At 41.5% G+C, this 13,453-nt stretch overlaps 1 protein-coding gene across 1 annotated transcript in view; it reads right to left on the bottom strand.

Moving 5' to 3' along the window:
* Positions 1 to 5,713: 5,713 nt before the first annotated feature.
* LOC134908915 (cytochrome P450 2C15-like) overlaps positions 5,714 to 13,453 on the bottom strand; it is a 72,961-nt gene continuing 65,221 nt past the window's right edge. Inside the window, exons 8-9 of the mRNA XM_063915154.1 lie at positions 12,405 to 12,546; positions 5,714 to 6,233 (exon numbers count right to left, since the gene is read on the bottom strand). Of these exons, the coding sequence (XP_063771224.1) occupies positions 6,055 to 6,233; positions 12,405 to 12,546 (321 nt within the window). The 3' untranslated portion in view covers positions 5,714 to 6,054. The remainder of the gene's footprint in view (positions 6,234 to 12,404; positions 12,547 to 13,453) is intronic.

The following is a 13,453-nucleotide window of genomic DNA, read 5'->3' as shown; positions in this document are numbered from 1 at the left end:
TGTGTACGCTCGTCCGGGCACAGTACCTAACTGAGGCTTGGAGGAGGGTCATAGGGGGAGGAGCCAGTACACACCATGTGATCCTAAAAGCTTGCTTTTGTGCCCTGTCTCCTGCGGAGCCGCTATTCCCCATGGTCCTGACGGAGTCCCCAGCATCCACTACGGACTATGAGAAATAGATTTATCGGTAAGTAAAATCTTATTTTTTCTAGCGGGAGGATGATGGCTTTCATCATCATGTGAAGCTGAACCACTAGTCATGAACTGTTATGCACACCAGTGCCTGCAGGAATGTACTGGTGTCTGAACGGAGAGGGATGCAAAACAAATGAACTGACAGACCGACTGGGGAATATGACATTACGTACACAGAAGGTGATAGGGTAACAAAATAAACACAAAGTGAACAGAGAAGCCCAGAGGCTAAGAAACTGGGTGTCTCCCTAGTATTAGGAGTGCTCAGATGGAAAGAAGCAAGATGTTGTGTTTTAATACGTAGAGAACCCGAAATGCTGTTGCTAAGGGCAACAGCAAAACCCTAAAGGGTTACCAACGGGTGTGGCAGTAAACTCCTTGGTCAGAGATGGAATAATAGACACAAGGAGAGTCTCCACAATCCTAGTCCTCACTTGCAGTGCACTGGTTCAGCTTACTGCCACTAAACTGACACCAGAACACCTTGCACAGTGAGAAAGGATTTTGGCAGGCAAGTCTGAGAATACAGCCGCAAACTTGCTAAGTTCACAGAGTAGCAAAAGAACCCCAGCAAGTTAAACGACTGACTCCAGTCTTACTGCTAGGTCTGGATTGGCAGAGTGTAGTACCAAATCCCAAGGCCTATTTGCAGTAAACAACAAACAAATACAAAGCTACACAGTACTGGCTAACTTTCAGGAACTGACTAACCAACAAAGATTCAGCAGCATCTGCTTAACCTGAGAAGAGGCCTTATATAGCAGGTGCTGTCCACGCCCCACTCAGACCTCACAGACTGTGAGCACAGAAACCAGCACCGGATCCCCTGCCGTGCACAAAGCCTGTAACCACTGCACAGCAAAAGACCCGAACCGGAGTATCAGCTGCGCTCAGGCCACTCCGCTAGCACTTGTCTCCCGGTTGCCATGACGACGTGGCAGCACAGGGCAGGAGACCCTAACATGAACATAGGAGAGGGCCTTAGCCATTCCTTTGCACTGTGTGTCATAAATGGCATATTGGCAAGTTTATTTTCTTCTCGGACAATTTAAAATTATTGTTTGTGGTCATTTTACTGAACTTTGGCCTTTTGGATTTTACATGCCCTCTACTATGACATTGGGCATCGGCATTGGCAGACGACGTTGATGGCATTTCATTATCTATGTCATGACTAATTGCAGCAGCTTCAGTACTAGTAGGAAGTGGTTCTTGATCTTTCCCTATTTTATCCTCAAAATTTTTGTTCGCCATTATTTTTCTGGAGTTATATAACACAATCTGCGGCACAGGAGAGCAAATCCCTACACCACACAGGGCAAACCCTGTAAAAATTATTTGGATTAAATATTAATAACCCTTGTATTTGGAGTAAAAATACCATCACGCTCAGGACAGCACTACTAGACTTATACGGCAGTACCACTGGAATACTATGGCGGTACCACTGGACTGGATTTATACGGCAGTACCACTGGACATATACAGCAGTATCACTGGAGTTACACGGCAGTATCACTGAACTTATACAGCTGCACCACAGTACTGTACTTAAACGGCAGTACCCCTAGACTTATACAGCTGTACCACTGTATTGGACTTATACAGCAATACCCCAAGACTTATACGGCAGTAGCCCTAGACTTATACAATAGCACTACTGTACTGGACTTATACTGCAGTATTACTAAACTGGACTTACACGACAGTACCCCTAGACTTATACAGCTGCACCACTGTACTGGACTTATACGGCAGTATACCAAGACTATTATGGCAGTACCCCTGGGCTTATAAGGCAGCACAGGGACACCACCACTGTACTGATGCAGGATAACACAGCACCACTGCAATGGACTGGACTTATACAGCAGCACTCGTCATATGGCAGCAGAGGACACCACCACTGTGACTGGACTGATGCAGCATAAGACACTACACTGGACTGAGCAGCACAAGACAGAACTGGAATCGTCAACCCACTTTCCAGCACAGACACATCCTCTCGCTACACTCTCCAATTACAGAGTGAAAATGGCAGCGACGTGCAGCTCCTTATATGGAATCCAAATCCTGCGAGAATCCAACAGCAGGATGCCATTTTGCCTCGTTCTGGTTTCCGAGTCTACCGGAAAAACCCAAGCCAAGCTCTGATCTGGTCTCGGGACGTGACATTTGGTAGGGTTCAGTTCTCAGAGAAACAAACCCACTCATCTCTAGTATAAATCTAGTCGAGTGATACTGCCGTATAAATCCATCCCTGTGGTACTGCTGTATAAATCCAGTACAGTGATACTGCTGTATATGTCCATTGGTACTGCCGTATAAATTCAGTGGTACTGCCGTATAAATCCAGTCCAGTGGTACTGCCTAATAAGTCCAGTGATATTGCCGTATTAGTCCAGTTATACTGCCGTATATGTCCAGTGGTATTGCCGTATAAGTTCAGTCCAATGGGGCTGGCAAATAAGTTTAGTGGTGCAGTATCTTATTTACTCCAAATAAAGGGGTTATTAATATTTGATCCAAATAATTTTTACAGGGTTTGCCCTGTGTGGTGTAGAGGTATGCTCTCCTGTGCTGCATTTTGTTATATAACGCCAGAAAAACAATAAAAAACAAAAATTTGGAGGATAAAATAGGGAAAAATCAAGAACCACTTCCTCCTACTGCTGCTGCCGCTGCTGTTGTTGCTGCTGGGAGTTGATAGTCATCCCAGAGGGGAAGTCGGAAAACCACTTGCACTACAACTACGCAAATGACTGTCCAAATCCCTTCTTCCTCTTGTACCCAAGCTCCTGCAAGCCACACCACCAACTCCCTCAACGTCAACTTCCTCCTCAGTCAGGAATGTCAGTAGTCCTGCTGCCCATGTCACTGGTAAGACTGAGTCCTCCTCTCCTGAATGGGATTCCTCCGGAGGATCCTTGAGTGGTACGCCTACTGCTGCTCTTTCTGCCACTGCTGTTGTTGCTGCTGGGAGTCGATCGTCATCCCAGGGGGGGAATTCGGAAGACCACTTGTACTACTTCAACTAAGCAAATGACTGTCCAACATTCCTTTGCGAGGAAGAAGACATATGACAGCAGTTACCCTGTTGCATAGCGGATAACTGAGGCCTTGACAGCTATGTTGGTGTTAGACGTGTGTCCGATATCTGCCATTAGTGCAGTGGGACTGCAGTGCCACTTCTAGATGACCACAGATATGTGGAAAGCCGAACTTGGCAAACTAAAGATTATATGAATTTGACATCCCACTGGGTAAGTGACTCACCATCAGCAGCAGGAATAGCAGCAGCATCTAACAAACAATACCAGCTCATTCAGATCCAGGTTACTCTCTGTGTCACCATCTTCACTAAGTGGCATACCACTGAGAACCTGTTAGAAAAACTATGGGAAGTCATAGCAAAATGGCTTACCCCACTTGGACTCTACTCAGGATTGCGATTTCGGACAATGCCACCAATATTGTGAGAGCATTACAGTTGGGCAAATTCAAACACATCCCATGTTTTGCTCACACAATAATCTTGGTTTTACAGAATTTTTTAAGCAATGACAGGAGAGTGCAGGCGATACTGCCTGTGGCCTGAGAACTTTTGGGACATTATTGGCATTTAGCAACAGCATGTAAGAGATTGCGGCAGCTGCAAGATCAGTTCAATTTACCCTGCCACCAACTGAAGCAAGAAGTGGTAACAAGGTGAAATTCCAGACTTTGTGCTTCAGCAGATGATCAGCAACAAACCATCCAAAGCTACTCAAGAAACCATGACATTGGGAAAGGAGGGGGAGTGTTCCTTAGTCCAGCACAGTGGAAACATAGAATTTGACCGCATATAAGAACCACTTGGCCCATCTAGTCTGCCCAAGTGCAAGAATGTGCTGTGCAAGGTTCTAAAACCATTCAAAGTTGTCACCTGTGAAGTGAGTTCAGACACTGCTAGCTTGAGTTGGGTGATTTCCCTAATTAGAGTTTTGGAAAGGAATTTTGGCAACTGTGCTTGATCCTAGGTTTAATTCGTATGTTGTGTCTTTCTTTCCACCGAATACAGAGATGCAAAGAGCTCCTTGTGAGCAAATTGTAAGCTCAAGTGGTACATAACACAATGTTGTCTCCAGAAACAGCTGCTGCCAGGATAAAAAAAAATAGCTGTCCCAAGAAACCCACTGATGAGTCAACACAACATTTTGATATCTGGTAGAGTCTAAAAGAATTGTCCAAAATGATTGACAGCTCTGCCATAACTCCATCTGATGAGGATAAAAATTCAAAAAATTGTGAAGGATTATTTAAATCAAAGTGAACAAAAAGCCATGCCACAGAGTCCCTTTGACTACTGGATTGAAAAAAAGGCAAGTTGGAGAGCCTTGTACAAACTGGTTTTGCATTACTTAAGCAGTGCACCCTCCAGTGTGTGCTCAGAAAGAGTTTCCAGCACAGCCGGAAACCTTGTCAGCAATCGGCATAGGAGGCCACTTTCTGAAAACGTGAATAAGATGTTCATCAAAATTAATTACAGACTCTACGAGATAGACTTTTACCGGCAATTACATCAAAGTACAGAGACTTCTGTAATGGTGGATTCCAGCGGGATGAATAAATATTGTGCGAGGATGATGTAAATACTAATGAGGGTGAGGACTTGATGATCATTATCATCATTTTGATAATGACTATGACATCTTGCAACTGTAGAGATCAGACAGCACTGTTAGCATAGCTACCTTAAGCCCATTGGTACAGTAGCTTGTTTTGTTAGAGCTCAATCAAACCAAACACACTAAGCACTTCAGCGACAGGGACTGCCACTTTTGTGGCTGAAGTGCTTGGTTTGTTAAACTGTGAACCACTTTTCTTTTGTGCCATGGCTGTGTGGCAATGTTTCATAAATGTGCCATAAACTGCTGTGTGTTTGTGCCGCTGCTCTGTCGCTTATTTACCAGCCAGCTCATTGCAGCCTTTGGCCTAAACTAAATGAGAACAATATTGTGAGCTGTGAGGTGGTCGAAATGGACTGGAAATAAATGTTACTAAGGTTTATAATACTATAGGAACAAAAAGGCCCAAATGCTGTGATTTTAGACGTTTTTTAAATAAAATAAAAAAATACAGATCCAATAACAAAACATGTGAAGGCAGTTTTAGCAAAACCAAAACAAAGTTTATATAGAACCAAAATATCAATAATTAATACTGTGTATGCACTGATCTTAAAATCACAAATGACAGTAAAAAATATGAAGTGACTGTATTCTACCTCAATATTTCGCTGTTCTTATTTGTGCCAATGAATTCCCACTGATACATTGTACTTGAAAGGAAACTTCATACTTCCTAAGGCTGCAGATTTTCAAATACCCCCCCCCCCCCTCACACACACAAACACCCCCCAACCAAACACCCCCCAACACCCCACTTCTTAATAAACTCTGGAATTGTTAAGACTCCACAAATAAGCTGCACAAGGGAACTATAATGTGCAGCATCAAGTTTTTCTTTAACCCCTCACTAACCCTTCCCCCAGATGTCAGTACCTCACCATTGTATTTAATAATTTTATATCTCGTATACGAGTATATTCTCTTCCTGTATATAATGACTGTAGAAGAATAGCATACATACTGTAGCAGCATTATTACCCTCAACAATGTACATTTATACACCAGGGGCAAAATCACTCATTCCAAATTCATTACTAGCAGCAACATTCCTGGTGTATTACATATGTAAAATGTAACTCCTAAACTATGAAAGTCATATAGTTATTAAAAATAACTGTAGATGCTACAATTCTTTACACACATGACATACTGCACAGTAAATTCAGACTGGTTTATACGATAACATGTTCTAGCAGCGAGGTATAGCACAGATCTCATGAGGTTTGGGGGCATTAGTAGACCCCATTGCAGGGGTGAGGTCCAGCTCTGCTCCGGGAGGAGCCTGGAAGGTGAAGTTCTGCAGTAGCGATGTGAAGAACAGGAACAGCTCCATTTTAGCCAGATTTTCCCCAGCACAGCTTCTTTTACCTGCAACCAACAAATTAGGAAACATTAATACAAGATACAGTAAATGCTAGAGGGGATTTTTCCAAATTATATTTATAAAACAGTTCATGGACGTACGGCCCATGGGGGTCATTCCGAGTTGATCGCTCGTTGCCGATTTTTGCAACGGAGCGATTAAGGCAAAAATGCGCATGGTACGCAGTGCGCATGTAGTTAGTATTTTAGCACAAAACTTAGTAGATTTACTGACGTCCGAACGAGGATTTTTCATTGTTGAAGTGATCGGAGTGTGATTGACAGGAAGTGGGTGTTTCTGGGCGGAAACTGGACATTTTCTGGAAGTGTGCGGAAAAACGCGGGAGTGTCTGGAGAAACAGGGGAGTGGCAGGCCGAACGCTGGGCGTGTGTGACGTCAAACCAGGATCGAAACTGCCTGATCTGATCGCGATCTGTGAGTAGGTCTGGAGCTACTCAGAAACTGCTAAGAATTTTCTATTTGCAATTCTGCTAAGCTAAGATACACTCTCAGAGGGCGGCGGCCTAGCGTGTGCAATGCTGCTAAAATCTGCTAGCGAGCAAACAACAACTCGGAATGACCCCCCATGTGCAGTGTCCGTCTGGGCAGCGCAGGTCTCTGGTAAAATGAGCACTAATGCATGCGCATGTCTACTGTGTATGTGCAAAACACCAGGAAAATGGCCGTTGTGCCATTTTCCTGCTGATTTGTCCAACGCGCTACGGACTCCGGAGAGGGAAGTATTGAAGAAATGGGTGCATGTGAACCACACATCCTGCACCCATAATAGATATGCAGCTGAAACAGTTTATTGATATTCTACTATTCTGGTTTATGTTTGATTAACAGAAATGTATCCAACTGTTTCTGAAGTTTTACTAAATGACAACACCTTGTGGTAGGGATGTGCATTGAGCCATGGTATATTCACCAAAGGTCAATTACCATCAATTTTAAACAGATAGTAATCCATCTAAATCGATTTTGCATTTCCAGGGCTAAAATGCACATTTACTAACATTTAAAAATGAATATAAAAAAATAATCTGTTAGTAAATGTGTGCTTTAGCCCTGGAAAGACACCATTGATTTTCTTAGATTTTAAAATAATAATAAATTAATTATTATTATTATTATTATTATTATTGAAAATGTATATTTAGTAAATATATCCCTTTGTTTCAAACATGCTATTGAAAGAAAACATTACTAGCAGTATTTCTTTTTCAAATCTTATGATACGTAGAATTTAAAATGTTAATTATAACAACATTAACAATACATGTAATATATATCCTAAAACTGCAAAAATTAACTGTTACTGAATGTTGCCTATCAGTCAATCTAAATACTGTATTTGTTTAAATATTATATCTATATATATATATATATATATATATATATATATATATATATATATATATATATATATATATATACATACACACACACACACACACATATATATATATATATATATATATTTGGGTGGTGGGGGTATGGCGCCACAGATATATGTGAGCAGATACTTATTAAAATATAATAAAATGGTTAAAGACACTCCTTTTAAAAATGTAAGGTGTCTGCTAACCCCTAAGTACTCAGCAGTGATAAGCTGCCTTTAGAGTTTAGGTGTGGAGAGGGGGGATAGGGGTACCAGCGACTTACAGTGTCTAGTATATTGGTTTACTATGAAGAATATAGCAGGATACGGTTTTGGAAACAAAGGGGTAACAAAATATTTATTTATACAGTTTAGGGTATAATAATGGGATAAAAGTAGGTAAAAAAATAAATAAGACCGTAAAAGAAATTAAAATATATATAGCTAAAATTATATGCTTAAGCTAGAACCCTGAATCGCGTAAAATCAGTAAAAAAATCTTATGCTAATAAAAGTATTTTAGGATAAGGAAATGATGCTTATCTTTAAAGATGGAGAGTCAATAGAGGTACACCCAACGCGTTTCGTCCTTAGACTTCATCAAGTCTAAGGACGAAACGCATTGGGTGTACCTCTATTGACTCTCCATCTTTAAAGATCAGCATCATTTTCTTATCCTAAAATACTTTTATTAGCATAAGATTTTTTTACTGATTTTACGCGATTCAGGGTTCTAGCTTAAGCATATAATTTTAGCTATATATATATATTTTAATCTCTTTTACGGTCTTATTTTGTTTTTTACCTACTTTTATCCCATCATTATACCCTAAACTGTATAAATAAATATTTTGTTACCCCTTTGTTTCCAAAACCGTATCCTGCTATATTCTTCATAGTAAACCAATATACTAGACACTGTAAGTCGCTGGTACCCCTATCCCCCCTCTCCACATATATATATATATATATATATATATATATATATATATATATATATATACAGACAGAGACATCCGGCACTCTGATAAATGGAAAAAATGCCTGGGTGCCCTCCAAATGATCATATAAACGATTATCCTTCCCAACCTGTGGCTCAGGTATTATACGGCGAAGGAAAGCAGGCGGCACTCCAAGGACTTGTGTGACAACTTGTATTCAAAGCATAGTGAAAAAAATGAAAAACAGTGGTACAGGTATCTTACTACGACGTTTCAAGGCATAGCAGCCTTTTCATCAGGTAAGTGACCCTGGTGCTGTTTCTTTCACAGCACCAGGGTCACTTACCTGATGAAAAGGCTGATATGCCTTGAAACGTCGTAGTAAGATACCTGTACCACTGTTTTTCATTTTTTTCACTATGCTTTGAATACAAGTTGTCACACAAGTCCTTGGAGTGCCGCCTGCTTTCCTTCGCCGTATAATACCTGAGCCACAGGTTGGGAAGGATAATCGTTTATATATATATATATATATATATATATATATATATATATATTATCTGACCATCTCACTAAATAAACCATTGGTATTGTAAGCTATGACAGTTTAAATTTGAAATGTACCCTTGTAAACTAGATATAGTTTTAAAAAGAAACTGAAGGAGCATGCTCTTATTACCGCAATCACTATAAAGTTCCAGTAATTAAGTTTTTATCAGAGTCTATGCAATCTATTTTAACCCAATTGTCACTTGACAGTATTTATTTTCTGAAAACCAGGGGTACAGCTATGGGGACTGCTTTTCCCCTCAATATGTTACAATGTACAGTTTTCATACATTATATAGAGACATTTTAATTATTTGTAATGGTGTGGAAGTGGAATAACTTTTCAACTAATTTTTAGAAAACAAAATCAAAATACACTTTATGGTTTTACTACTAGAAGTAAAAAGATTGGTATAATTAGCAATAATACACATTTTAAACCTGCCAAATGTGTCCTGCTGCATGTTCATTGTCGACATTACAAACATCTTGAAAGTCTCATGTCGACATTTATTTATGAACAGTTTCTTATAAAGCGCAGCATATATTTCATTGCGAATTAGAATTATAACAGTCATAGAACAAAACTGGGCAAAAACAGACAGAAAGAGGTAGGAAGGCCCTGCTCGACATAATTAATGTCAGCAATGTGAATGTCTAACAAATATACTGAAGCTGCTAGAGATTGCTCTCTCTGTTCACAGCGTTTAATGTATAAAAGTCAAATAGAGAGATTCTAAAAATAAATTTCTTGATCACTATAAAATAAAACGCATAAAACTAGAAGCTTAGTAAACTCTAACACCACCTTTGTAACTGATAGAATTCTGAGAAGAATTTGTTGGTTGATCACCTTGATCATTCTCAGTCAAGTTTTGCCAGTCATAAAGTAGCCCGTTGTATCCCAAGACACTGAATCACCATTTAAAGTTTTTGGAATGTCAACTTTTTGGCTTCTGGAGCCAGAACATATTGTCCTTCGTTGAAAATATAGCTTGAAGTTTCCGTAGCATTCTTAAACTACTTATTAATCAACAAGTAAGCATTCGCATAAAATAATTTTGGTTCAGAAAGAATTTTGGTACATAGTCATATGACTTCCTAGCTTCTCGAGGAGCTCCCCAAATGTAAAGTTCATGGATCATTTTGTTCAGAACTCAAACCAGATCAGTCAACATTTTCCCCAGACATTTGTTGGCTTGTTATACTTTCACATCTGGGCTAGTTCCCTGATGATATATAATAATAACCAGACTTGTATGCTTTTCATCTACAGCACACCCATATTCTGAAATGGTATGCAGTTAAAATAACGCCTGTCGGGACTCCGAATTTCTCAATACTGACTCCGGGATCCTGACATAAGTACTATACCTCCACCGGAATATCAGCGAGGTAGGCGATTCTCCCTCTGTGAGTGTCCATGATACCCATAGAGGGAGAATAGAACCTGTGGCGAGCGTAGCTCAGCATCAACCCCACAGCATGGCAAGCACAGAGAGCCCGCAAGAGACTTCATAGCGCTCACCCCCCTGCTGGCATTCTGACGCCTGGGATGCAGATGTCGGTATACTGACATTCGGCATCACATGCGCCGGCAACCCCTACCGATCCTTTTGAAACCAGGTTGTACTTTCTGGTGCCCCCAGGTCTAGAATTAGTGCACCTGGAGGCAGAGGTATTTATTAGCAATAGAGTTTTGATAATGATAGTCAATCTATTCTGCTGAGTGGTGTGGATGGGGTAGGACTGGAAACACGTAAGACAACATACCAGTGGGAAATATTGCTGCTGAATGTGAAATGTTACACCATAACTCCCAACATGACTCTCTCCAGGAGGGACACAATGCTGTGCTTCTGGACTTTTCTCTTAATTTAGGATTGCCGTCACCTGTATTGAACAAGTTAATGGATAAGAAAGGTGTTTCAGCACAGGTGATGGCAATCATAAATTAAAAAGGAAGTCCAGGAGCAGAGCAATCTGTCCCTCCTGGAGAGGGTCATGTTGGGAGGTATGTTACAGTATGCTATGGTGCAGCACTCTGCTCTTTCCGCAGTATGACTATTAAGGGACGGTTTCACTTTTTTTTACTGTGAGCACTTCCATTTTGGCCTGTGTGTGTTTTCCAGACAGGAATCTACTACATATGAGAATAAATAGGTGTACACTGCATATGTGTTCGGCACATTGCTAAATGCTCTGCACATCCTTATAAACAGTGACAATACTGTTATATATAAAACTGTACTAAAATAACCTTCCTTTAGCCTCTAAAACAGAGGTTCTCAAACTCGGTCCTCAGGGGCGCACACAGTGCATGTTTTGCAGGTCTCCTCACAGAATCACTAGTGAAATAATTAGCTCCACCTGTGGACCTTTTAAAAAGTGTCAGTGAGTAATTAATACACCTGTGCACCTGCTGGGTTACCTACAAAACATGCACCGTGTGGGGTCCCGAGGACCGAGTTTGAGAACCTCTGCTCTAAAATACAAGTTGTAGGGAAATTAATGTACTGTAAATCTAGAATTTAGGGTTTGTTAATCATTGTAGCTTATTATATCAGGTATCTAGTATCAGATTAATGTCAGTAGAACTAGCTACCATTCTTCCAATTTAGGCGGTGATATAGAACTGATCGCTGGGCTGTTAACTTTGCTGTCCTGCGTTCAGATAGTCACCGCCTCCAGGGGGAGTGTAAATTCGCTGTGCAAGTGTGTGATACCATGTGTACACTGAGCTGCAAAAATCCACTGTGTGTAGTCTCTGCGCAGACCAGGACTTACTCCTCCAGTGCGATGAGAACAGGCTGATTGGGGCCAGAGCCGACGTCAGACACCCTCCCTGAAAACGCTTGGGCACGACTGCTTTTTTCCGGGTACTCCCAATAAACGGTCAGTTACCACCCACAAATGGCTTCCTCCTGTCAATCACCTTGCGAACGCCCATGCGATCGGATTTTTTGCACCATCCCGGCGCTGACCGGCGATGCCCTTTGTTGTTGTCCGATGCGCGTGCACATTGCGGTGCATACGTATGCGCAGTTAGTACCTAATCGCCTGCTGTGCGAAAACACACAGCAGAGATCAGGTATGAATCAGGCTCTTAGGACTATTAAAGGCCATTAATATGGAAAGATCTAAAGTCTCCTAATCAAAAGATCTTTGAAGATTACTGTCTGCAAATTTTTACATTCCAAGCCACTTTCATTATTGTTTACTACTGATCAAATAACATCTACAGGTGGCCCTGCCCATTATTTACATGATCATCAACAAAATCTGACCAGAACGATTATTACCTATTGAGAACGGTATGAACGCTTCATTCTTCTTGAAATGTCCTTCTGAGGTGAGAAAATGTTCCGGGTAAAACTCTTCTGGTTTCTCAAAGTAGGCGACATCATGCAGTGCAGAAGTCAGTATTGGCATCACAACGGTCCCCTGGGGGAAAAACACCCATTTACATTGTCCACTATGTAACAGATACATTTAAAAACCGAGAACATATTGTACAGAGTCCAAATTTAGGCACACCCAGCTGTTAAACCATGGGCTGCAAGACAAGGTTCTTGTCCTATACTGTATGTGAATTACCAAATTAGACAGATCAAGAGGTCTATTCATGAAGCAGTGAAAAGAGTGGAGAAGTGAGCCTGTGGGGAAGTTGCGCATACAGCTGCTCCATACAGTTGTATAGTATGCAAATTATAAAATGTTACTTCAATGCTGATTGGTTGCCATTGGCAATTTCTCCACTGGCTTACTTCTCCGCCCTTTTCACTGATTCATGAATAGGCCCCTAAGGGGTTATTCAATTCAAGACTGATCCATTCAATGACCATCTCAATCCAACTTTAAAAAAAGTTTGAGATGAAGTTGCTGAGAGGGGGGAGACGGGGGAGAGCCGCGGGGAGATGGGGAAGAGCAGGGCAACAGCAGCGTAGCCGGAGGATGGGGCACCACCGCCAGACCTCACAGCAGCGTCCACCCAGCTCCAGCAAGCAGAACCTCGCTTGCTGTAGCCGGGAGGATGCTGCCATGAGTGGCGGTGGTGCCCATCTTCCGGCTACGATGCACTTCAAGCATTTAAACAAACGTGTGAACTCCTATATGTTTACCATGGACCTCGCTTGCTGGAGCCGGTAGGACGCTGCCATGGTGCCCCATCCTCCAGCTATGCTGCTGTAGCTGCTGCTCTCTACCGTCTCCCCGCTGCTCTCAGCACCCTCATCTCCATCTGACTTTTTTTAAAGTCGGATTGAGATGGTCGGAAACGGGGCCAAAACCTGTCCGATTTGGCCCCGTTTCCAAAAGAAGCACACAGATCGGCAGCTATTCTGCCGATCCA

Source organism: Pseudophryne corroboree, chromosome 4 (genome assembly GCF_028390025.1).
Source record: "Pseudophryne corroboree isolate aPseCor3 chromosome 4, aPseCor3.hap2, whole genome shotgun sequence".
NCBI classification, from domain to species: Eukaryota; Metazoa; Chordata; class Amphibia; order Anura; family Myobatrachidae; genus Pseudophryne; species Pseudophryne corroboree.
Note: the sequence above shows the minus strand (reverse complement) of the source record. Positions and strands in the feature narration are given on the sequence as shown.